The sequence below is a fragment of the Equus caballus genome, chromosome 4, assembly GCF_041296265.1.
Source record: "Equus caballus isolate H_3958 breed thoroughbred chromosome 4, TB-T2T, whole genome shotgun sequence".
Taxonomy (NCBI): domain Eukaryota; kingdom Metazoa; phylum Chordata; class Mammalia; order Perissodactyla; family Equidae; genus Equus; species Equus caballus.
In genome coordinates, this window is record NC_091687.1 from 35,848,613 (window position 1) to 35,873,226 (window position 24,614).

Genomic DNA, 24,614 nt, shown 5'->3' on the forward strand with positions numbered 1-24,614 from the left:
AGAAATAACAACAGACTCTGCAGAAATACAACAGATTATAAGAGAATACTACAAAAAACTATATGCCAACAGAATGGATAACCTAGAGGAAATGGATAAATTCTTGGACTCCTACAATCTCCCAAAGCTCACTCAAGAAGAGGCAGACAATTTGAACAGACCAATCACAAGGAAAGAGATTGAAACAGCAATCAAAAACATCCCAAAGAATAAAACCCCAGGACCAGATGGCTTTCCTGGGGAATTCTACCAAACTTTCAGAGAGGGTTTAATACCTATCCTTTTCAAGCTATTCCAAAAAATTAGGCAAGATGGAATACTTCCTAACACCTTCTATGAGGCCAACATCACGCTGATCCCAAAACCTGACAAGGACACCACAAAAAAAGAGAACTACAGGCCAATATCACTGATGAACGTAGATGCAAAAATTCTAAACAAAATTTTGGCAACCAGAATTCAGCAATTCATCAAAAGAATCATACATCAGGATCAGGTAGGATTCATACCAGGGACACAGGGGTGGTTCAACATCCGCAAATCAATCAACGTGATACACCACATCAACAAACTGAGGAATAAAAACCACATGATCATCTCAATAGATGCAGAGAAGGCATTTGACAAGATCCAACAGCCATTTATGATAAAAACTCTGAACAAAATGGGCATAGAAGGAAACTACCTCAACATAATAAAGGCCATATACGACAAACCCATAGCCAACATCATACTCAATGGGCAAAAACTGAGCCCCATCCCCCTGAAAACAGGAAGGAGACAAGGATGCCCTCTATCACCACTCTTATTTAACATAGTACTGGAGGTCCTGGCCAGAGCAATCAGGCAAGAAAAAGGAATAAAAGGAATCCAAATAGGGAGGGAAGAAGTGAAACTCTCGCTGTTTGCAGACGACATGATCTTATATATAGAAAACCCCAAAGAACCCATTGAAAAACTGTTAGAAGTAATCAACAACTACAGCAGAGTGGCAGGGTATAAAATCAATTTGCATAAATCAGTAGCATTTCTATACTCCAGTAATGAACCAACAGAAAAAGAACTCAAGAATACAATACCATTCACAATCGCAACAAAAAGAATAAAATACCTTGGGGTAAATTTAACTAAGGAAGCGAAGGACCTATATAATGAAAATTACAAGGCCTTTCTGAGAGAATTGGATGACGACATAAGGAGATGGAAAGACATTCCATGTACATGGATTGGAAGAATAAACATAGTTAAAATGTCCATACTACCTAAAGCAATCTACAGATTCAACGCCATCCCAATCAGAATCCCAATGACATTCTTTACAGAATTAGAACAAAGAATCCTAAAATTCATATGGGGGCAACAAAAGACCCCGAATTTCTAAAGCAATCCTGAGAAAAAAGAACAAAATGGGAGGCATCACAATCCCTGACTTCAAAACATACTACAAAGCTACAGTAATCAAAACAGCATGGTACTGGTACAAAAACAGGTGCACAGATCAATGGAACAGAATTGAGGGCCCAGAAATAAAACCACACATCTATGGACAGCTTATCTTTGACAAAGGATCTGAGGGCATACAATGGAGAAAAGAAAGTCTCTTCAACAAATGGTGCTGGTAAAACTGGAAAGCCACATGTAAAACAATGAAAATTGACCATTATTTTTCACCATTCACCAAAATAAACTCAGAATGGATTAAAGACCTAAAGGTGAGACCTGAAACCATAAGGCTTCTGGAAGAAAACATAGGCAGTACACTCTTTGACATCAGTATTAAAAGGATCTTTTCGGACACCATGCCTTCTCAGAGAAGGAAAACAATAGAAAGAATAAACAAATGGGACTTCATCAGATTAAAGAGCTTCTTCAAGGCAAATGAAAACAGGATTGAAACAAAAAAACAACCCACTAACTGGGAAAAAATATTTGCAAGTCATAAATCTGACAAAGGCTTAATATCCATAATATATAAAGAACTCTCGCAACTCAACCACAAAACATCAAACAACCTAATCAAAAAATGGGCTGGAGACATTTCTCCAAAGAAGATATACTGATGGCCAATAGGCACATGAAAAGATGCTCATCATCGCTGATCATCAGGGAAATGCAAATCAAAACTACACTAAGATATCACCTTACACCCGTTAGAATGACAAAAATATCTAAAACTAATAGCAACAAATGCTGGAGAGGTTGTGGAGAAAAAGGAACCCTCATACACTGCTGGTGGGAATGCAAACTGGTGCAGCCACTATGGAAAACAGTATGGAGATTCCTCAATAAATTAAAAATAGAACTACCATACGATCCAGCCATTCCACTACTGGGTATTTATCCAAAGAGCTTGAAGTCAGCAATCCCAAAAGTCCTATGCACCCCAATGTTTATTGCAGCACTGTTTACAATAGCCAAGACGTGGAAGCAACCTAAGCGTCCAGCAACAGATGAATGGATAAAGAAGATGTGGTACATATATACAATGGAATACTACTCAGCTGCAAAACAGAACAAAATCATTCCATTTGCAATAACATGGATGGACCTTGAGAGAATTATGTTAAGTGAAATAAGCCAGTGAGAGAAAGATAATCTGTGTATGACTCCACTCATATGAGGAATTTAAAATTATGGACTAAGAACAGTTTAGTGGATACCAGGGGAAAGGTGGGGTGGGGGGTGGGCACAAAGGGTGAAGTGGTGCACCTACAACATGACTGACAAACATTAATGTACAATTGAAATTTCACAAGATTGTAACCTATCATTAACTCAATAAAAAAATAACTTCAGACTGGTCAGTCTGAGTTATTTATTCTCTGATCCCTAGAATGGGAGAGTGTTAGCTGGAAGGAACATGGGACATTATTTGGTACAATTTCTCATTTTATATAAGTGGAAAATGAGGATCAGAGAAGTTGGGGCTCTTCTCCAGGATCACACACTGTGAGTAGCAAGGCCAAGACTAATAATCCAAGGTGTTGTGTTGTGTTTGCCATACTGCTCGATTCTTACTGCCCTACTCCCGACAAAATTCTGACAACTTCCAGTGTTAGCCATTTTTACTAGAGTTAAGATTCTATCATCCTAACTAGATTCAAGACGTTTTCTTTCATGTAACTAGTCTAAGAAAATATTATCTTCATTCTATCTACTGACAATTTTCCCTTCTGAAATGTGGAAAGCAGCAGGGTCAGAGAAGAAAGGAAACAAAGACTACACGATGTTTTCTCAACAGTTAATTGTGACAAACAGAAGTTAAGGAAATGGTGCTCTCAAGTACCCACAGCCAGCAGCCAAGAGGATCTTCAAGAACTTTGGAAACCCAGGGCTTCTCAAGTCCCAGAACCATGAACTGTCCTTCAGATCTGACTCCAGGAGAGGAAGCAGGGTGAGCACGAGAAGGAGGCATTCTAACAGAAACCCAGGGATGACACAAACACTGCGCTGAACTGCAGCTGGTGCAGGTTAAGAGAAGGGGAAAGGATTTCATCCCACGTAATTTGTTTAGTGGAAACATGCTTGGTTGGAATTCTAATTTTACCACTTACGTGTCACACATCTGGAGCAAGTCAGCGTCCAAATGCTTTCTTCCCTGTGGGGTGGAGATACAGTCTGCCCCGCGTCACATAACCCTAGAGAAGGCCAGTTCCAGGAATGTTTGTGAAAGGGCTTTATGAAGTGTGGTGCTGTAGAAACTATATCAAAATTTATATTCATTATCTGCTTAACTTCCAAATGTTTCAATAGAGGATAATATTTACGTAAACAAAAGTAAAAAATTCCTGGCTGTAATCTACATTTAAACGTTTAAACGCATGTGCATATAAGAACAAATGTTTAGTAAGTAAAATGTTTATATGTAGATTTAGACACATTTAAACACATAATCCTAGCCATGGCTTTAACTTGTTTCTTAGGTTCCTCATTTGTAAAATTGGGGTAACACAGTACCTGCCTCATAGGATTATTGTGAGGATATAATGAGTTGGTGCATATAAATACTTAGCACAATAATTGGCACATAGTAAGGCCCAAGTACATATTTGCCCAATTGCCCTTCTAGTTAGAATCACAGATCGAAGAATTACTGCCGTCTGGTGGCTGCCCACCTTAATTGTAGAAATCACAGCCAAGAAGAAAAGAACGTCTCTTAAGTACCTGCAAATTCCTACCTCAACAATTCATTTATGTTCTCCGCCCTAGGACTCCTCATCTGTAAAACAGGGGTGACATTTATCTTAACAATTGCATGGGGTTATGAAGTAAAAGGGAAAATGAACTTTGGAAATTCAGAGATTCCCTGTAATAACTACAGGTTAGGTGCTTTCTACAGGCTAAAAGCTTTACATTAATTAGCCCATTTTCAAGTTATAGATATTATTATTACAGTAAACTTTCATGCACAGTGTTGACAATTATTAGTTGTGAGCACAATTATTAAAACCTGTATGCCGTAATAAATAATTCAAATAAAACACGTCTAAAAATAATACACGAATTGAAGCCTTATTTGACCCACTTTTCCAGCAGTTTCCAGTTCTTTTTTCTCTTTTGGCATTTCCAGCCAATGTTTTCATTTCAAAAATTCCTGATACAGCAATAATTGGAACAATCGATAACAACAGAAGGGTTAACTGCCAACCATAGATAAATGATATGATAATACCAGTTCCAAGGTTAGCTGTATTCTGTGCAATTAAAGCCAACTTGGTCCTAGTGGCCTGGAAGAGCAAAAGAAGACAGCCAACTGTGTCTTAAGTTGCAAATCCATGAGCTCCAGCCTTTGGCTTCCTGGTCACAGTGATGAGAGAGTTTGTGCCTGTGCTAACATTTTTTCCCTGTGATTACAATAAACCCAAGACACCCATACTCGACTCATGAGGCTTGGCAGGTTTTTCTTTGATTATGCCTTTCAACTCTCATTTCTCTCCCGCCCACATGAATTCAGTATTACAGAACCACGTAATCGGCTGCTCTGCTTTGGGGATAGGCTGTGGGGCACATGGACTTTTTCATGAAGGCAATGTTTAAAGAGGAAACTAACCCCAGTGTACTCTGGTCATTTTAAAGACCATCTGCTTCAAACGTGTAAGAGGGAAATTTACATACTCCAAGACCATCTGTTGCAAAGTGTACATATCCTAAGAGACCATCTGCCATAAAGCACATAAAAGGTCAATCACTGTTTATATCGCTCAGAAATCAAGAGCTGTTGTAGCAGACACTGCAGTTGACTCTGGCCACTCTCCTGCATTGTGTGGAAGCAGTGAGCCTCAGAGCAACAGATCTCAGCTCCGGGGGGGAAGGGACCCAAGTCAGGGCAAGCACAACATTCCCAGGAGCTGGTTCTTGATTCAGGGTGGGGCACATGACCCAGATTAGCCTGAATTAGACTTAAGGGAAGGGTGTTTGTTTGGAGGTAGGAGGTACAGATGTGTGCTCTCTTTCACTGGATGGGAAACAAGGAAGCCTGTGGCTCTAGTTGCTACTGGCAGCCATCTTGTGGCCATGAGGAACAAGCCTTAAGTTGAAGCCAACACTGAGGACTGAAAGCCATGCAGAGCCACACAGACAGAGAACCTGGGTCCTTCATCACATTTTTGAACCAGTGGATCAATCAACCCTGAAGTCTACCCTTCCTCTTTATTGTTTAGGCCAGTTTGAGTTGAGTTTTCTGTTATTTCCAGCTGAGGGCAGCTTAACGGATGCAGTCATACCATATGTTTATTCAAAACCGTGTTAAAGAAAAACAATAGAAGAGTGCAGTCTACACACTCCTTGGACTCGGGAGGCATTAGTTGCAAGTCTTGTGGAAAGTGCACCAGTACTGTTTTTATGATCTCCAAACCAGCTCATGTCCTACGGCACAAAATACAGCTGTAAACTAGTTCAAAATTAAAACAAAACAAGCAAAGAGAATCTGATGAAACTTCCCAAACCTTCAATGCTGAGGAAATATCTACACTAAACTGAGGTACTGGAGACCTCACATGCAGTGCAGAGCCCTGGTCCCTGCCCTGAGCCCCCCGCCCCCTGAGTCCATGAGGACTGAAGCCCCCAGGCTGCTCTGCTGTGACAAGGAGAGCACCACTGATGGGGGGCAGGAGTAGGGATCTTCTCCAGATTGCTGCTCTGCTCCCTGCTGCTTCCCGTGAGGTTGCAGGGGCACGCGGGCGCTCCAGCACCCAAGCCTCACAACTTGTACCATGGACACTTCCTCCCTGATATGGTGGTGGTGTCTCTCTCATAAAGGGTCGGGGGAGCTGTGCTGGACAGGGCTCTTTCTTGTAAATGCTAGGCATGAGAAAATCAGCCCTGGTTTCTCACCATGTTTCTGTTTTTTTAAAACAAGGATTAAAAGTGTGTATCTTAGGGGCTGGCCCAGTGGTGTAGTAGTTAAATTCATGTGATCCGCTCAGGCGGCCCGGGTTTTGCCTGTTCAGATTCTGGACACACAGACCTACACACTGCTCATCAGGCCATGTTGTGGCGGCATCCCACAAACAAGAACTTGAAGGACTTACAACTAGGATATATGACTATGTACAGGGGCTTTAGGGAGAAAAAGAAAAAGAGTGTACCTTAGATATGATCTTAATTGTTACTCATCCATAGCATCTTTTAGTTTAATATAAAATAATTTTCCTTATATAGCAACAGTTTAAAAGATATTGAGAAAGGGGGCCAGCTCCGTGGCCGAGTGGTTCAGTTCGCGCGCTCCGCTGCGGCCCAGGGTTCGGATCCTGGGCGCGGACATGGCACCGCTCGTCAGGCCACGTTGAGGCAGCGTCCCACATCCCACAACTAGAAGGATCTGCAACTAAGATATACAACTATGTACCGGCGGGGGGGGGGGGGTGGGGGGTTGGGGGGGAGAAAAAAAGATATTGAGAAAAGCTTTGCAAACTCAAACTTGCTCAAAATATGATATCTGCTATGTGCCCTTTTGTGAACAGGAATGTAATCAATTCCTGTCAATTGGATGGATAATATTGTGGCCCCCTCTGAAGCCTTCTCTATAAAAATAGAGAATTCATGTTTGCACATTTTCCCACGTGTCCTACACTAGACTGTGAACTTCCCAAAAGTGCAGATAATGCATTTATAGTCTCAGCTACCAGCACACTGTCTGGTATACAGTAGTAATAACTGAGTGAATTAATGTGAAAACGGAGCTCAAATAAGATAGAAACAAAACTCAATTACCAACACCTGGGAAAACCTATAATTAGTATGGTCAATTGTGGTACATGAATACTACCAACCACTTTTCCTTTGTTTAAAGGAAATCCTGGAGTCTCAAATGACTCCCAGGGGCCTACAGAGAATCCAGAGAAGAGACACAGGTCCCAGAAATGGTAGTGTCCACATGGATAGAGATGGCTGCAAAGCAAGCCAAAAAATCTACCTAAATTAAGCCTACTCCCATGAAAACCCTGAGAGGTCTTTGGATACTAAAGGACCAGGACAATGTGCAGGGCCCTAACCAGTCCTTGCGTGAACACCTTGGAGGGAGGCGGGACATGAATTGCAATTCAGGAATGCTGTGGAGAGCAGGCGACAGGAAGAGGCTGATGAAACAGAAGGCATTCTCCAGGGCACGCTCCTACTTGTGTTTTTTTTTTAAAGATTGGAACCTGAGCTAACATCTATTGCCAATCTTCTTTTTTTCTTCTTCTTCTCCCCAAAGCCCCCCAGGACATAGTTGTACATTCTAGTTGTGAGTGCCTCTGGTGTGCTATGTGGGACACCACCTCAGCATGGTCTGATGAGCGGTGCCATTTTCTGCGTCCAGGATCCAAACTGGGGAAACCCTGGGCTGCCGAAGCGGAGTGCACGAACTTAACCACTTGGCCACGGGGCTGGCCCCGCTCCTACCTGTCTTAGCATTGCTTTAAAAGCCATTGACCGAAAGTTTGTGGTGAGGATCTCACCAGCTTTCCCAAATTGTCGGTGTCGCAATCCAATGTACACATCAGGATAGATGCGGAGAGGGCTGATGGCTACTCTGAGTTTATTATAATCAGCGTTTCAATATATACATAGCTTACATCTGTTAAACATACACAGGTGTTCTGGATGAAGTAATTAGCGAATGCCAAGAATTCTTAGTGATTTCTCAAGGAGCCCTCCCTTGGCCTCTGTTTTGATTATCATGTTATTGCTGTGCTCTTATATTTTTATCTCGGAGCAGGCAAGGTCTCTTAGGCAACGGTCCCTCCTGCTCCTGATATCGATATTGTTTCTCCATCTGTGCCCCCCGAGCAGCCGCAGCCTGGCTTAGGTTGCCCCCCCAGGGGGTCTTACCCGTCATTGGCTAACCGGCCTTCTCACCTCCGGGTCATAGTTTGTTGGGAAGCTTTTTCCAGTGATTATTAACCCTTCCTGTGTCAGGGGCGGCTACACAAATGTGAAACCTTAGTTGAGAAAAAAAAACCCATTATTCCTTTTGATCATCACTAGTATTCTGACACAAGTGGGTGTATTCACAGTGATTTTTACATTCCTTATATGTTAATCAACTATTCAAATAACAAAAGTATATGACCAAATACTAACTCAAAGTCCCAACCTAAAATTCATGTACTGCTAAATCATTAGTTTGCAGCAGACTCATAAGACCAAAAACCTTAAAAGTGTCCAGTTCTGGCTTCTGAACCATTCTAAATAGGTTTCCTTTTCAAAACTTTCAATGACAACATCTCAGTGAGAATAATATTGTATTTAATTACAACTTCCAGTGTGTTCTGAATACTTTAAACAAAACGGTCGAAAATGGAAGTAAAAGTCTACACAGGAATGCATTTTGGTTCATGTAGTGTGGAGGGGGGGAGGCTGTCTGGAGTATCAAGCCCCCAGTGAGTTTGCTGGTTCCCTGTCACAGCTCCCCCTGCTCTCACATTGGGGAACAATTAGGCTACTCTTCCTCCCCAAGCATCCTTGCCAAACAATTTCCCTCTTTCTAATTCTACCATGTTCAAACTAGAGAGTAACCCAGATGTCCACAGCTGGGCTTGCTTCCGGGCATCTGGGATGGGTGGGAACCTCCAGTCACACTGAGTGTCGTAGGTGTGTGGTGGAGTGGATACCGGAGAGGACACATCAGAAGTCTATACTAAGCCAGGAGGATGGGTGCTCATGCTGCCTGGGGTGAGTCTGCCCCAGGTGTCCAGGACCAGACTGCCTGGTCTCCTCCTTCCTTTGCCGGCAGATTGCTCAAGGCCGATGTGGGCACCACAGTTCTATCCATCAGCCCTCTGTTCGTGCAGCCTCCAAAACCCACTTACATAACTAGCTCCATTCCCTAACACACCAGTGCTTGGGGCTGGATAGGATCAAGTTGCTGCTAGAAAGGCAATAATTTCTAAAGGAAAAGCTTGGCTTACTTTTACCATTGGTTTAGCAATGATAAAAGACAAGCATGCTAGGCATGACTAGCAAACATTATTTACTGACTTCAGGAATTGAGTTGGAAAGCCCCGTGTGGTGCTCACTGAGTTAAAGAGACAAAAGAAATTGGGCAAAAGTCTAGGTAGATAAGTACAATCAGAGCAAGGTTTACCTGTTCATTTTGGCCAGGTCCACAATATTTATATACAACATAATGCATGTTCTTGCAAATAGTTCATCAATTAAGGAGGAAAAGATCAGAGAATTTACTTGATATTATGTAAAGAGTAATAACAAAAAAAGAGAATGCCATTGTGCTGATTTTTCCCAGTTTATAAATAGTTGAGTTTAACTGGTTCTCCTTTGAATTCCAGTCTCCTTTTTCCTTGGTCATGAATGTTTGCTGAGGGCAAACCTGTAACCTAATATAATTTAGCACACCGGGAAGTCAGAATTCCTTCTGCTACGGAGGCTGCCCTCTAACAGAGCCCTGTGCCAGTTGTGTTTGCAATTCATTTCAGTCTGAGATTTGGAAGCTCTATTAGGCTTTGATTAGTTGATAATTAATCTATACTAGTAGGTAATAAAAATCTAATTAATAGATAATCTATATTCTCTAATTGAATATAGACTCAATGAGAAGATCTAATCATAGGTACCTACCTGAAGGAAGCAAGTAAAAAAAGAAATCATTCCCAGACCTAAAAAAAGTAATGAGAACATGTTGCACTTCTCCTGCTTTATTTCATCATCCCCTGGTCCAAAAATCTACAAAAGAACATTTAAAATACCCACTTGGATTACACGGTCCTCGTTTATTCCTCCCATAAATAATGGCTTTAGCATCACATTTTTAAAACTAGGCTTTGAATATGTGGCTTTTTACTGTGGTAAAATACATAACATAAAGTTTACCATTTTAACCATTTTTAAGTGTACAATTCAGTGGCATTAGGTACATTCACAGTGTTGTGCAACCTTCAGAACCTTTTCATCATCCCAACTGAAACTCTGTACCCGTTAAAAAGTAACTCCCCCTCAGCCCTCCCTCAGCCCTCTGGGAACCACCGCTCTTTCTGTCTCTATGAGTCTGAGGACTGTGGTTATGGACATGGGGTGAAACACTGCGTATGCACAGTGCATGGTTGCACATTTTAGTGTTTGTTCTTCTTCCTCTCCACTCACTGTTCCCTCTGCCTGAATTCCTCCCTGACCCAGCCCCTGCCCTCCACCCCTCACCCCACAGGGCCTCTGCCCAGAGAAGCCTCCCCTAACCAAGTTAAGTGACACAACACCCGGTCTCCAGCCTCTCTATGGCCCGATCCTGCTTCTAAAACACTTGCTATCCCCGGACACATTACATATTTCCTTTTCATCTGTGTGTTGTATGTATGTCTGTGCCAACAGATAGTACACTATTTGAGGGCAGCACGTGGGTTATTTTGTTTCCTGCTGTATCTCCAGTGCCTTGAGCAGCATTTGGCACAAAGGAGATGCCCAAAAATATAAGTACAGTCCACACAGCTCTTGAATTGCAAGAGAGCCAGAGATTGCTTTATTTCGTAATTGAAAAACATCTAGATAGTTCTTTCTAATTTATTTATTGTTTGGCTTGTGGTCTTAATTGTAGACCAATTCCAATGTCACAAGCATAATACACTCTTAACATGATGGAGAATAATTTATCTTCAACAAAAAAGTCTCTCCAACAATGTCAGAGGTTGACTAGATTATACAATATAAATGCTGAGTTTTACTGAGCCTTAGATATCTCTGATAACTTCCTATAAATATTCCCCAAAGAATTTAATAGTTCGATAATAGGAGTTTTCCTTCTTAGTCTCAGAGTCCCCAAGCCTTGGAAGGATTACCAAACAATGATGTGGTGGTTTTAACTTTTTGAAAATTTACTATGAGGCAGACACTCTTAAATGCTTTCCATATAGTTACCTATATAATCTCTTTAATTCTCAGCCGTCCTGTGAGGTAGGTTTATTTTATAGATGAAGAAACTCAGGTACGGCAAGGGAGAGCATCTTGCCCGAGTTTGCACAGCTATTAAGCGGTGAGGTTGCTCTGTGCCCAGAGCTTGGCCTCTTAAACACTATGACTTGAACTCTCCCCTCCCCCACCCGCTCCCAGCCTTCCTGTGAGATGCGCCTCTCCTCTCCACGTGGGATGGGGATCATCACCTGACACCAGTTTCACCCAAATCAAGGGAGCTAATTACAATGTGTTCTTCAGTGATTTTACAGTTTATAGTTTCATTAATATTGTAACTTGGAGCGGTTCTACTTTTTCTTTTGTCTCACAGCTTTCCTCAAAAGGGAATTAAAAACTTTGGCTTAATTTAATTTGAGGCTGCTTTACTCCAATATGGACCCAGTGCCGAGGTTGGAATGAGAACTGATTTAATGATGAACTGATTTAATTCAAGCTGTTAAGTGACGTTTTCACACTTAGTGCTATCATCTCTGAAAATATGATAGAAAATGCTGGCTGAAGTGCCCCATTGGCAATGGCACATACTGTTCCCACCACAAAGTAGGGCCATTCCGTTTTATTCAGTTTCAGGATCTTCAGAAAAGACGCTGGTGGCATAGTTTCATCCTAGAACACATACATATCAGGACACACTGGTGATAACACAACAGTTAGCAGAGTTTGTAGACATGGAAGAGGACACATGAAAGTGTCCTCAAGGCATTTGCACACTAGGTGCAGAGACTGACCAGTCTACAGCAAACCACTAGAGTAGGACAGTATATTATAAAATGTTAACAATGTCCATTGATTACACAGCATAAAGTGAGCGTGAGTTGTTCACCCAAGAAACAGTCTCCATGGTGTGACCAGCCCATCCCTATTCCAGCCTGAGCAGAGTGAGCAGAAGCAGGATTTTGGCACAAAATGCCTTAAAATTCAAGTCCCAACTCAACTCAGGGATGATGTTGGAGTCAAAAGAGACAATGCCCATGAATAGATAGGTAAAGATCCTTACAAATGTAGGATACCATTATTAACCTGAGAACATGGGCCTGGTCTTGTCACCCCCAGAACCTTGCCCAGTGATGCCTTTTCTGTGACATGTTCCCAACTCACAAAAACAAATTAATTATCCCCCTTTTCTTTTACCGCTGTTCCTGCACAGACTTCTTTTATTTCATAGCTTAGCTTGTTCCATGATTTTTTTCCTATTTGTTTACAGTCTCCTTTTCTAATACGTGAGCTTTCTTTTTTTTTTAAGGTGAAGACTATGTCTTTATAGCCCTAGAAACTAGCCCAACGCCTGGCACACATCAGATTCTCAGCAAATGTTGAACTCAATATCTGGTCAAGCATGAAGAAATTAGGTCATATAAAGGAGAATATTCTGACTATAGAGGTAGTTTAATATTAAACTAGATACAAAAGGTGCCTATGGAATCCCATAGCCTTATGGTCATTTACTAGGTCATGTTTCTGTCACTACGAAACAGAGAACAAAGCAGTAGGTTCTACTCAGCCTTGACTTTCAACCCAACCATTTTCTCTGTATTTTAGTTGTTTTTTTTCTCCTATTTAACATTATCTTTAAGTCCGGGTCTCCAGCCTGATAAAGGAGCCTTTTCCTTAGGCTGCTCTTCAACACACGCCATAGGTCTTCTCAGGACCCTCTAATCAGACTAAAGTTCTTCCTCTCCTTGGGCATATTGTTTATCCTTCTATGACGGTACTTATGACAATCTTGTGGACTGTGGCATTTTATGCCTCTCCCTCTTTTCTGTGTATTTCTCCAAGAGAAGTGCTCCTCTAAAATACCAGACTCTAAAGATTTAGCAGCATAACTCTCAAGATAAATGAGGAAGTGAAAAGTGGATGCTTCCAAAGCCAAAAAGGGGGAAACTGTTTATCTTACTTACGATAATGCAGCTCCACAACTGTATAATTGCTATTCTTTCCATAAATATACCAAGATTAAGACCTCTAAGAGAGCCCTTGTAATTTCTGCAGTAAATAATATTATGGGCAGAGAAAAACAGACACAATGAACTCTCAGTATGATTAGCTGCTTCAGGCCAACATGAGAGTAAAATTAAACTCAGGCTTTATCAATAAATAACATCAAAATGTATTCTCAAACAATTTCTTGAAATAAGAAAATATCTTTTCTTAGAATGAATTCCTTCTCCATATAAGTTTCTATTAACTTGAATTAATAATATCCCAACTCTTCAGGTGAGAAATGTTAAAGAATGTACAATTTTGCTATTTCTTGCCAGTCTCCCCTTTTTCTTAGTAAGAGAATTCCAATCTAATTCAGAGTGGCAATGCACACAGTAAAAAGATTCAATTTTCTCTCCTCCCTTGTAGTTAGGTAGGGCCAAGTGATTAAGTTATGGCCAATGACATATAAGTAACAGTATTGTGTGGGACTTCTGGAAAATCTCTCGTTTCTTGCTGCTTCTTGGAACATGGATGCAACAGCTGGAGCTTCAAGAGTCATTCTAGATCACTGCGGATGGAAGCCCCGTGCCAGGATAGTGAGGATAAAGATGAAAGGAGCCTGAATCTGTGGTAACTGTAGAGCCACTATTCCAGCCCTGTGTTTCTCACCTCTAAGATTTTTGTCATGTGAAAGAGAAATAAAAACTCTTAATTTGCTTAAATTGATGTTATTCCGTGTTTCCTAGTATAGGCAATCAAATGTATCCTACCTAATAGAACGTGCAATTATCAGGGCCTCTTCCTTTAGACAAGTCTTATTTATCTCTGGATCTCAAAGATAAATGTGATATATAATGTTAATATTAAGCATCATCTATTTTTTCCATTGGAAACCCATTTTTAATTGCAATTGATTTCAATTCATTGTCAAATACATTTAAACTTTGAAATTTCCTTTTTTCAAAAAGAGTACAGCTCTTAGTAGGAATAACCTCTGCCTGCAATATACTTGCAAGGCCAAGAATTTCAACAGCAAAACACACAATAAAAGATTTAATTCAATTAAAAAACAACCAACAAGTTCATAGGTTTCCACATTAATGCCATTTTGATACTTTCAAGAATTCATAAGGCTTTTATGAGTAGAATTCTTAAATATGTGAGATTTCCAGCCATTTGGGGCCATACCCACGGCAGCCTTTTCATCGTTTAATTCAAGGGCAAATTCTTCTGAATGGAGCTCGTCTCCTAATGTCTGAAAGAAGAGCAAAACGTTAAATTGTGCACACGTGTGTGTGTGTGTGCATGCATATGTATATGTATGTCCAGATGGAGATAACCTCCAAGGTTATAACCATAAAGCCACTTTGCATGTTACGTGTGTCAAGACTTTTTAGATTCCATAATAGCTTCTCAATCAAGGTTAGCTGCAAAACTGTAAAGAAGTGTATCAACACACAGAAGTAAAAAAGGTTAAAAAAGACAGAAAGGTGACATTCGATTTGAACAATATGAAAATTGGATTATAAAAGTATTTTTAAAAATTAAAAGGCAAATTTTTCATCATCCAGTAAGTATGTAGGAATTTCCTCAATACTCAAGAATCCACAGAACAAATCATGACCACCATGAAAGGGAAGAAGAATAAATACAAACACTACCAGGGACTCATTTTTAAAGATACAAACAAGGAAAAGCTAGTCACTCCCCACAGGAGGCAATTAATCTGTTTTCCTTATGACTGATTCTCTCTCTTCCTTACACTCCTGCTCAGACTCACACCTCACCCCAGGTGACACAACCTGCAGGCTCTGCTTCATTGCCAGCTTTGGGATCAATTCTCTCCTTAAGGGGGGCCGGGATGGAGGGGTAATTTAAAGACCTCTAGCTCAATGCCGGGTCAGAGAACATCAAGACAACCTTGTTGGAATCTAACTTTGAGCCTGGTTCCATGTTTGCTTCCTCCATCTCTAAGGACACAGCTAAATGGTTTGTCCAGGACCTCAGTCCTTGTAGTACTGTCTTGTTCTTACTCCTCTCCTTCAGGCCCTGTCCCCAACTCAATCCCATGGCTAGGGCCCAACTGCACCTACAGTAGCCTGTCTGTCTTGATCTCTGCATATTACCTGATGCTAGCTTTCCAGTGTGCTTTCAACAACTAACAGAATTTTCCACATATGCTTATATATTGCCTTGAACAACAATACAAAGATATGTTCTGATTGGTAGACTTCCTTAGTTACTTATAACTGGAACTATTTATACCATCTCTCAACCAAACCCAACCTAAAGACTTCCATCCACTCCCACACTGCTACCAGATTCATTTTCCTGAAGGGCAGCTCTGCTCAAATCACGCCCCAGCTCAAAAATCTTCCACAGCTCCCCAACACATGCTTGAGCCTGGCTCCTCAAAAATCTGGCTCATGGCAAGTTAAACTGGACCACCTCTTATGAATGCCTCCCCTTATCTTTTCCTCCTTTTCTAATTTCATCCATGCTATCAAGGGGTCCATCTCGATGGATAGTTTTTCCATTAAGCCCGTTCTGATTTTAGCCTTCTCCTATGACCAAATGACCATTACCTCTTTCTCTCTCATAATATTTTTTTCTGTGCCTTACTTAAAGCCCTCATTTAGTGGATACTGAGGTCACTGAGCTCCAAAGCCAAGATAACCACTTTTCACAGGTGGTAAAAAGTATATTTAAAGCCAAAATCCCTCATTTCTTATACCTGAATATACTTCCGCTGGCTCAAATATTTAATTGAAAAAAGTAAAACAATAGGGGCCAGCCTGTTGGTGCAGTCATTAAGTTCACGCACTCCTCTTCAGCGGCCTGGGCTTCACGGGTTCGGATCCCGGCTGTGCACCTACACACTGCTTATCAAGCCATGCTGCGGCAGGCATCCCACATATAAAATAGAGGAAGATGGGCACAGATGTTAGCTCAGGGCCAATCTTCCTCAGCAAAAAAAGGAGGACTGGTGGCAGATGTTAGCTTAGGCCTAATCTTCCTCAAAAGAGAAAAAAAAAGTAAAACAATAAATCTTGAAAGGAAACAAGGGTGAATATCCTTTCTAAGAACAACCCCATGGATTGTAATTAGTCTTTGGGTGGTGAACATGATGCAATCTACACAGAATTCTAAATATATTACAATGTGCATCTGAAAGTTATATAATGTTATAATCCAATGTTACTGCAATAAAAAAAGAAAGAACAACCCCAAATCCTGAAGACACAGAAGAAAAAAATGATTATCTAATTACATACAATTTTAGAGCTTTTTTATGGCAGCCAAACAAACAACAAAGTGAAATTGAAAGAACAAAGCAGGAAAAATATTTCTAATACACACAAGAGCATATTTCCTTTTTATGCAAGGACTCCTTATAAATCAATAAGAATATTATAAACAACCCAACAGAAAAAAGGCCTAATACAGGAACAGATTCTTTCACAGAGAAAAAATACAAATGGCCAATGAACGTGTGAAAAGATGCTCAATCTCATGAATAATTAAAGAAATCTGGATATATTATTTAGCTCTTTTAGGCTATCAAAGATGAAACATAAATGCTAAACGGCTGTCAGTGGTTATCAGCAGGGGTTTGCATTATGGGAGACTTTCAAATTTCTGAGATAGCCATGTTTGGATTTTTTAAAATGCTTTGATTTTTAAAAATAAGAATGCATTACATTTATAATCAGAAAAAAATTAAGATACATTTAAAAGAAACAACTAAGAGCTAATAGTCTACCTAATAGAAAAGCAGTGATCATTCTGCTTAGAAACAAAACCAAGAAAAGTTGTATTAACATTACGTTGGTCTTTGGAGATTGAGGAAAACGAAGCAGCATTAGCTTGAGCATTTAGTGAACTCTCTGGCTCACTGGGGCTCTTTCCTCCATCTCTCCAACAGTACTAACAAGTAAAAGGTAAGGCAAAACCAAAATCAGAAGTGGGAAATGTGTGAGTATCAAGGCAAAGAAGTTGAAAAGGCCTAAGAATATAGGATGTCAGAGCTGGTAGAAACATCATTGGTCATCTTAGCGCAGGCCATGCTCATTTAAAAGTGAGGACGCGAAAAGCCAATGACTTGCCCAAACCCATTGCTTAGTTGGTGACAGGCCTTTTCTATCACACCAGGCCACTGTTCAGTCTTTAATTGTACAACTTTTCCTAGGAGAGAAAGCCTAGGGAATAGGATATAGAAAGGTCAGAGCTGACCGTATCCCTTTGGCAGTCTCCCAGCCTAAAGTCTTGATGAGAGCAGAAGGTCATTCTTTCAGGGGCACAGGAATAGGCCAACCAGGGGAGAAAGTGGTTACCTCATCCAAGGACCCAGCATCTCATCACTGGCAAAACCGCAGAGCCTTAGTGACCATCAATGAAATGCAAACTAAAAGTGAATTAAAGTAACATTATATATACTTTTTAACCAGTGAAATGATAGGGACCTATGATGGCTAAGCCATATGGAAGCCATTAACAAAGACACTATGACTAATCCCCTCCTGCTGGAGAACAAACATTCCCTGGCAAATTGAAGCAAGAGTTATAAAACTTTCTATCTTTTCATTTTATATTTTCATTTTGGGGACTTTGTAAATTTCAATAACTATTATTTCTCATGCATTTATTTTGTGTCAGGTGCTTCTTTTTAAAAATTAAATAACAACATTATTGAGACATAATTCACTTACCATAAAATTCACCCTTTTAAAGGGGTTTTTAGTATATTCTGGTGTTTATTTCTTAACTTTATAACAACCTCAAATGGTAGGTTTAGTATTTCAAATATGGAAACTGAAGCTCAGAGGAGTTAAGTTACATGTTAGAAAACAAAACAATTTTTTTTTTTTACTTTTTATTAAGATTATGATAGTTTACAACCTTGTGAAATTCCAGTTATACATTATTATTTGTCAGTTATGTTGTAGGTGTACCCCTTCATCCTTTGTGCCCACTCCCCATCCCCCTTTCCCCTGGTAACCATTAATCTGTTCTCTTTGTCTACATGTTTAACTTCCACCTATGAGTGGAGTCATACAGAGATTGTCTTTCTATATCTGGCTTATTTCACTTAACATAATACCCTCAAGGTCCATCCATGTTTTTGTGAATGGGATGATTTTATCCTTTTTCATGGCTGAGTAATATTCCATTGTATATATATAACATATCTTCTTTATCCACTCATCAGTTGATGGGCACTTAGGTTGCTTCCATATCTTGGCTATTGTAAATAATGCTGCAATGAACATTGGGGTGCATGGGACTTTTGGAATTGCTGATTTCAAGTTCTTTGGATAGATACCCAGTAGTGGGATGGCTGGGTCATACAGTATTTCTATTTTTAATTTTTTGAGAAAACTCCATACTGTTTTCCATAGTGGCTGCACCAGTTTCATTCCCACCAGCAGTGTATGAGGGTTCCTTTTTCTCCACAACCTCTCCAACATTTGTCACTTTTTGTTTTGGTTATTTTTTCCATTCTAATGGTTATAAGGTGATATCTTAGTGTAGTTTTGATTTGCATTTCCCTGATGATTACTGATGATGAGCATCTTTTCATGTGTCCATTGGCCATCCGTATATCTTCTTTGGAGAAATGTCTGTTCATGTCCCCTGCCCATTTTTTGATTGGGTTGTTTGATTTTTTGTTGTTGAGTTGTGTGAGTTCTTTATATAGTATAGAGATTAACCCTTTGTCAGATATACGACTTGCAAATATTTTTTCCCAGTTGGTGGGTTGTTTTTTTTTGTTTCAATCCTGTTTTCCCTTGCCTTGAAGAAGCTCTTTAGTCTGACAAAGTCCCATCTGTTTCTTCTTTCTATTGTTTCCTTTGTCTGAGAAGACATGGTGTCTAAAAGGATCTTTTTGATACTGATGTCAAAGAGTGTACTGCCTATATTTCCTTCTAGAAGCCTTATGGTTTCAGGTCTTATTTTTAGGTCTTTGATCCATTTTGAGTTTATTTTTGTGAATAGTGGAAAAGAATTGTCAATTTTCATTATTTTACATGTGGCTGTCCAGTTTTCCCAGCACCATTTGTTGAAGAGACTTTCTTTTCTCCATTGTACACCCTCAGCTCCTTTGTTGAAGATTAGCTGTCCAGAGATGTGTGGTTTTATTCCTGGGCTTTCAATTCTGTTCCATTGATCTGTGCACCTGTTTTTGTACCAGTACCATGCTGTTTTGATTACTGTAGCTTTGTAGTATGTTTTGAAGTCAGGGATTGTGATGCCTCCAGCTTTGTTCTTTTTTCTCAGGATTAATTCAGCAATTTGGGGTCTTTTGTTGCCCCATATGAGTTTTAGGATTCTTTGTTCTAATTCTGTAAAGAATGTCATTGGGATTCTGATTGGGATAGCATTGAATCTGTAGATTGCTTTAGGTAGTATGGACATTTTAACTATGTTTATTCTTCCAATCCATGTTCATGGAATGTTTTTCCATCTCTTTATGTCGTCATCAATTTCTTTCAGGAAAGTCTTCTAGTTTTCGTTGTATAGGTCTTTCACTTCCTTGGTTAAGTTTATCCCAAGGTATTCTATTCTTTTTGTTGGGATTGTGAATGGGATTGTGTTCTTGAGTTCTTTTTCTGTTAGTTCATTGTTAGTGTATAGAAATGCTACTGATTTGTGTAAGTTGATTTTATACCCTGTGACTTTGCTGTAGCTGTTGATTATTTCTAATAGCTTTCCTATGGATTCTTTGGGGTTTTCTATGTATAAGATTATGTCATCTGCAAACAGTGAGAATTTCACTTCTTCATTGCCTATTTGGATTCCTTTTATTTCTTTTTCCTGCCTAATTGCTCTGGCCAAAACCTCCAGTACTATGTTGAATAAGAGTGGTGAGAGTGGACACCCTTGTCTTATTCCTGTTCTCAGAAGGATGGCTTTCAGTTTTTGCCCATTGAGTATGATGTTGGCCATGGGTTTGTCATATATGGCCGTTATTACGTTGAGGTACTTTCCTTCTATACCCATTTTACTGAGAGTTTTTAGCATAAATGGATGTTGGGTCTTGTCGAAAGATTTCTCTGCATCTATTGAGATGATTGTGTGGTTTTGTTTCTCATTTTGTTAATGTAGTGTATCACGTTGATTGGCTTGTGAATGTTGAACCATCCCTGTGTCCCTGGTATAAATCCCACTTGATCATGGTGTATGATCTTTTTAATGTATTGCTGTATTCGGTTTGCCAGAATTTTGTTGAGGATTTTTGCGTCTTTGTTCATCGGTGATATTGGCCTGTAGTTTTCCTTCTTTGTGTTGTCCTTGCCTGGTTTTGGGATCAGGGTGGTGTTGGCTTCATAGAATGTGTTAGGAAGTGCCCCATCTTCCACAATTTTCTGGAATAGTTTGAGAAGGATAGGTATTAAATCTTCTTTGAATGTTTAGTAGCATTCTCCAGAGAAGCTATCTGGTCCTGGACTTTTATTTTGGGGGAGGTTTTTGAACAAAGCAAATTTTTTACTTAACTTTTTTGGACCCACACATGCTCCCAAAGAGAAATACTAGAAACAAACCAAGTTTCCAACTTTAGAGAAATGACTAAGCAATCTATTATACATTAATATAACGGACTGCTGTGTAGCCATTAAAATGATAGTATCTAGATGATGTATATCTGGAATGTTAAGAAAAAAGAACAAAAATATGTACATACATATTAGTTACAGTTATATCAAAGCAAATGCATACACTTTTACAAATATTATAAGAATCATGCTTATAGAAAAAATTTTAGATTTCTTTATTTTGCAAATTTTATTTGCAAAATAAAGTGTCTTGTTCAACAATAAGACAAACCAATAATTATCAATATCATCTGTTTTAGGAACTAGAATGAATGATTTTTTTTCAAAAGAAAACCAAATTGTTTGCTTCCTAGAGCCAGGAATCCTCCTATTGATTTTATTAGGATCATCTGGGAAGCATTTTTAAATCACCTACGACCTCCCCCAATGACTAGAGATCCTGGCATTGCCCTCTTACTCCTACCACCACTCTGATCGCCCTAATCTTAGGGTGGAAAGGACCTGTTAGTTTGAACACATTCCCCAGACAATTAAGAATCTCTGTCCTGATCCAGCCCTGAAGGCCTAGAGGTTAAAGTTCTGTGCTTTCACCACTCTGGCAGCCCAGGTTCATTCCTGGTCATGGAACCACACCACTCATCTGTCAGTTGCCATGCTGTGGCAGCAGCTCACATAGAAGAACTAGAAGGATACACAACCATGCACTGGGGCTTCAGGGAGAAGAGGGGAAAAAAAGGGGAAGATTGGTAACAGATGCTAGCTCAGGGCAAATCTTTCCACACACACACACAAAAAAGAGAATCTCTGTCCTAAGGAATGAGCTCAAAATGTTTTTGGCATTTTCCTTTATTTTGCTCCTCCCTTGCCTTGAGAGATTCTTTCACTCGTTGTGAATTAAAGTCCCAGATGTATACTTTTAGGCATCTTCCTGAATACTTATTTCTCAGTATGGCATTAGCTGTGTGATATTGTAACAAAGTACAGAACACTATATTGAGGAGCAAACAGCAGGAAAACTTCCTGGGAAGCAGCGACCTGCATTTTGACAAACTTGGAGTACACCCCTTCCTTCCTCATCAGTTCACTGTGGCTTCCTTACTCCACAATGACTCCATCTCAAGTCCAACAATGACATCTGCATTTCAGACTGTAGACAATCAGTGTGCTATCACAATGGTAGTCTGGCCTTCTCTGGCCTAATGGAGAAAAGGACAAATGTGTGGGGCAGCATGGTTACAAGGTCATCGCACTGTCAATTAACATACACAATTAAGCACGTAGATGGACGTGCTCATGGTGGATGAGAGAGTAGCTTACACTCTCCATGTGATTAGGGCACAAAGGCATCACTCATCTATGAAAGGTTTAAGTGAGACTTAGCTTCTGGACCAGGAAGGAGGCCAATCCCTTCAGTATGAGGATGGATAACTCTGGAAGCCTACAGTAGTGTCAGTGTTTACTCCAAAAAACAAGAAAAGGTTTGGCCCTTCTCAAGTGATTTCATACTTGCCTAAGTGGCCCTAGTTCTGAGTTATGTAATATGCTAGAGAGGTTAGCAGAAACCTGTTAGGGGAGTTTTTGCCACATCCAGCCTTCTCCAGAGCAGTTCTGTAGAGTTTCTTTGGAAGTGCCTGATTCTAACTGTAATTATGATGGACTACATGCAGGAAACTTAGGTGAAAATGTACCTCGGAGATCTGGATGGTTCAAAGACCATCTGAATCACAGTCTCTGGAGTGGGGCCAGTAACTCTGATTTTTAACAAGCACCCCAGGTGACGTTTTTCATGCTAAAATCTACAAATCATCCCTCTAAGTGGTTCAGTGAACTCACAAGTTGGTTTGGTGGGTTTATGAATGGCCACTTAAACCCTGGAAAATACTCATCAAATTACCCATGTTATGTCATTAATAGTGATTACTCTTTTTGATACTCACTAGCTCTACTAGCTTGATAAGAACACTCCTACTTGGAAGCAATAAAACCACATCATTAGGACAGTTATTAGACTATAGCTTAATTCACCTAAGTAGTTAAAAGTATAAATTAAAAATGAGAGGCTAAATTCATAATAGCCAAAAAGTGGGAACAATCCAAATGTTCATCATTTGATTAAAAGATAAACACAATGTGGTATATCCATACAATGGAATATTATTGGGTCATAAAAAGGAATGACATCCTGCTACATGTTCCAACATGGATGAACCTTAAAAATATTATGCTAAGTGAAAGAAGCCAGTCACAAAAGACCACACAATGTATGATTCCATTTATATGAAACGTCCAGAATAGGCAAATCCATAAAGACAGAAAGTAGATTAATGGTTACCAAGGGCTATGTATGAGTATGGAATGGGGAGTGACTATTAAATGGGTATGAGGTTTCTTTTTGGTATGATGAAAATATTCTGCAATTAGACAGTGATCAAGGTCACAAAATCTTGTAACTATACTAGAAACCAATGAATTGTACATTTGAAAAGGATGAACTTTATGGTATATGAACTATTGCTCAATTTTTTAAAAAAGAGAAGCCATGAAAATTCTGAAAAAGAAGTTAATGAGAGAGGAATATTGCCAGATATTAGAACATAAAAAGCAACTAACATAGTAAAATCCAGGGGATGCTATCACATGAATAGACATTTGATCAATAGAACAAATTAAAGAATCTAGAAATAGATATAAAACATTTAAGAATTAGTATATGATAAATATGGCATTCTCTATCAGTAGGGAAAAGGGGAACTATACAATAAATGGTATTGAGCCAACTGTGTAGTCATTCAGGAAAAAAAATAATGTGGTCTTTCTACTTCAGTCCTTACACTAAAATAACCAGATGAATTAATTGTGTTCAAATAAATATAAAAGAGTTGTACCACAAAAAAGAGAGAGACTAGAGCATATCTCTACTGGACAACATTTAAGACTGTTCTTTGATTTTTAGTATGTAAACCTCAAAGAAGCATTCATAAATATTTACTGATGTGGAAGTAGCATGGCTTGGTCCATGTATGATAAGGCATATAGGAAATACTTTGATCAATCTAATTACATTCATGATACTAATAGTGATGAGTAAACTGCTAACAGTGACTGTGTTATCATTATGATAATAATAGGTTGATGTTATGTCAACATAAAGAAACAGAGGAATGGGGCTCAGACTTGTGAGTGAATGGCTGGTGTGCAGGAGAAACAAAATATGTATTTGTGAATTTAAAAGTTAGCAGCTATCACCCTTAACCAAGAAATTTTGGCTAGAGTAGAGAATTGATGCAAAGAGACTTTTTTTTCAGAGCTCTCAGACACCCCAGTAATGACAAGACCTTGGCAAATAAATATCCTAGATTCAAGGACACCAGTTATTAAGAAATTTGCTCATATACTGCTGGTGGGAGTGTAAACTGGTACAGCCACTATAGAAAACAGTATGGAGTTTCCTCAGAAAATTAAGAATAGATCTACCATATGATCCAGCTATTCCACTGCTGGGTATTTATCCAAAGAATTTGAAAACAAAAATGCATAAAGATACATGCACCCCTATGTTCATTGCAGCATTACTCACAATAGCCAAGACTTGGAAGCAACCTAGGTGCCCATCAAGGCAAGAATGGATAAAGAAGATGTGGTATATATACACAACAGAATACTACTCAGCCATAAGAAATGATGAAATCTGGCCATTTTTGACAACATAGATGGACCTTGAGGGAATTATGCTAA

General features: G+C 39.5%; 1 protein-coding gene across 1 annotated transcript in view; it reads right to left on the minus strand.

Annotated features, from left to right (window-relative positions):
- Positions 1-24,614, minus strand: part of ABCB4 (ATP binding cassette subfamily B member 4) — a 79,187-nt gene that overhangs the window by 16,857 nt on the left and 37,716 nt on the right. The window contains 9 exon segments of the mRNA XM_070264298.1: positions 4,526-4,553; positions 4,555-4,727; positions 5,782-5,865; positions 7,885-7,954; positions 10,052-10,164; positions 11,854-12,006; positions 14,402-14,578; positions 21,915-21,997; positions 22,000-22,075. Coding sequence (XP_070120399.1) covers positions 4,526-4,553; positions 4,555-4,727; positions 5,782-5,865; positions 7,885-7,954; positions 10,052-10,164; positions 11,854-12,006; positions 14,402-14,578; positions 21,915-21,997; positions 22,000-22,075 — 957 coding nt within the window.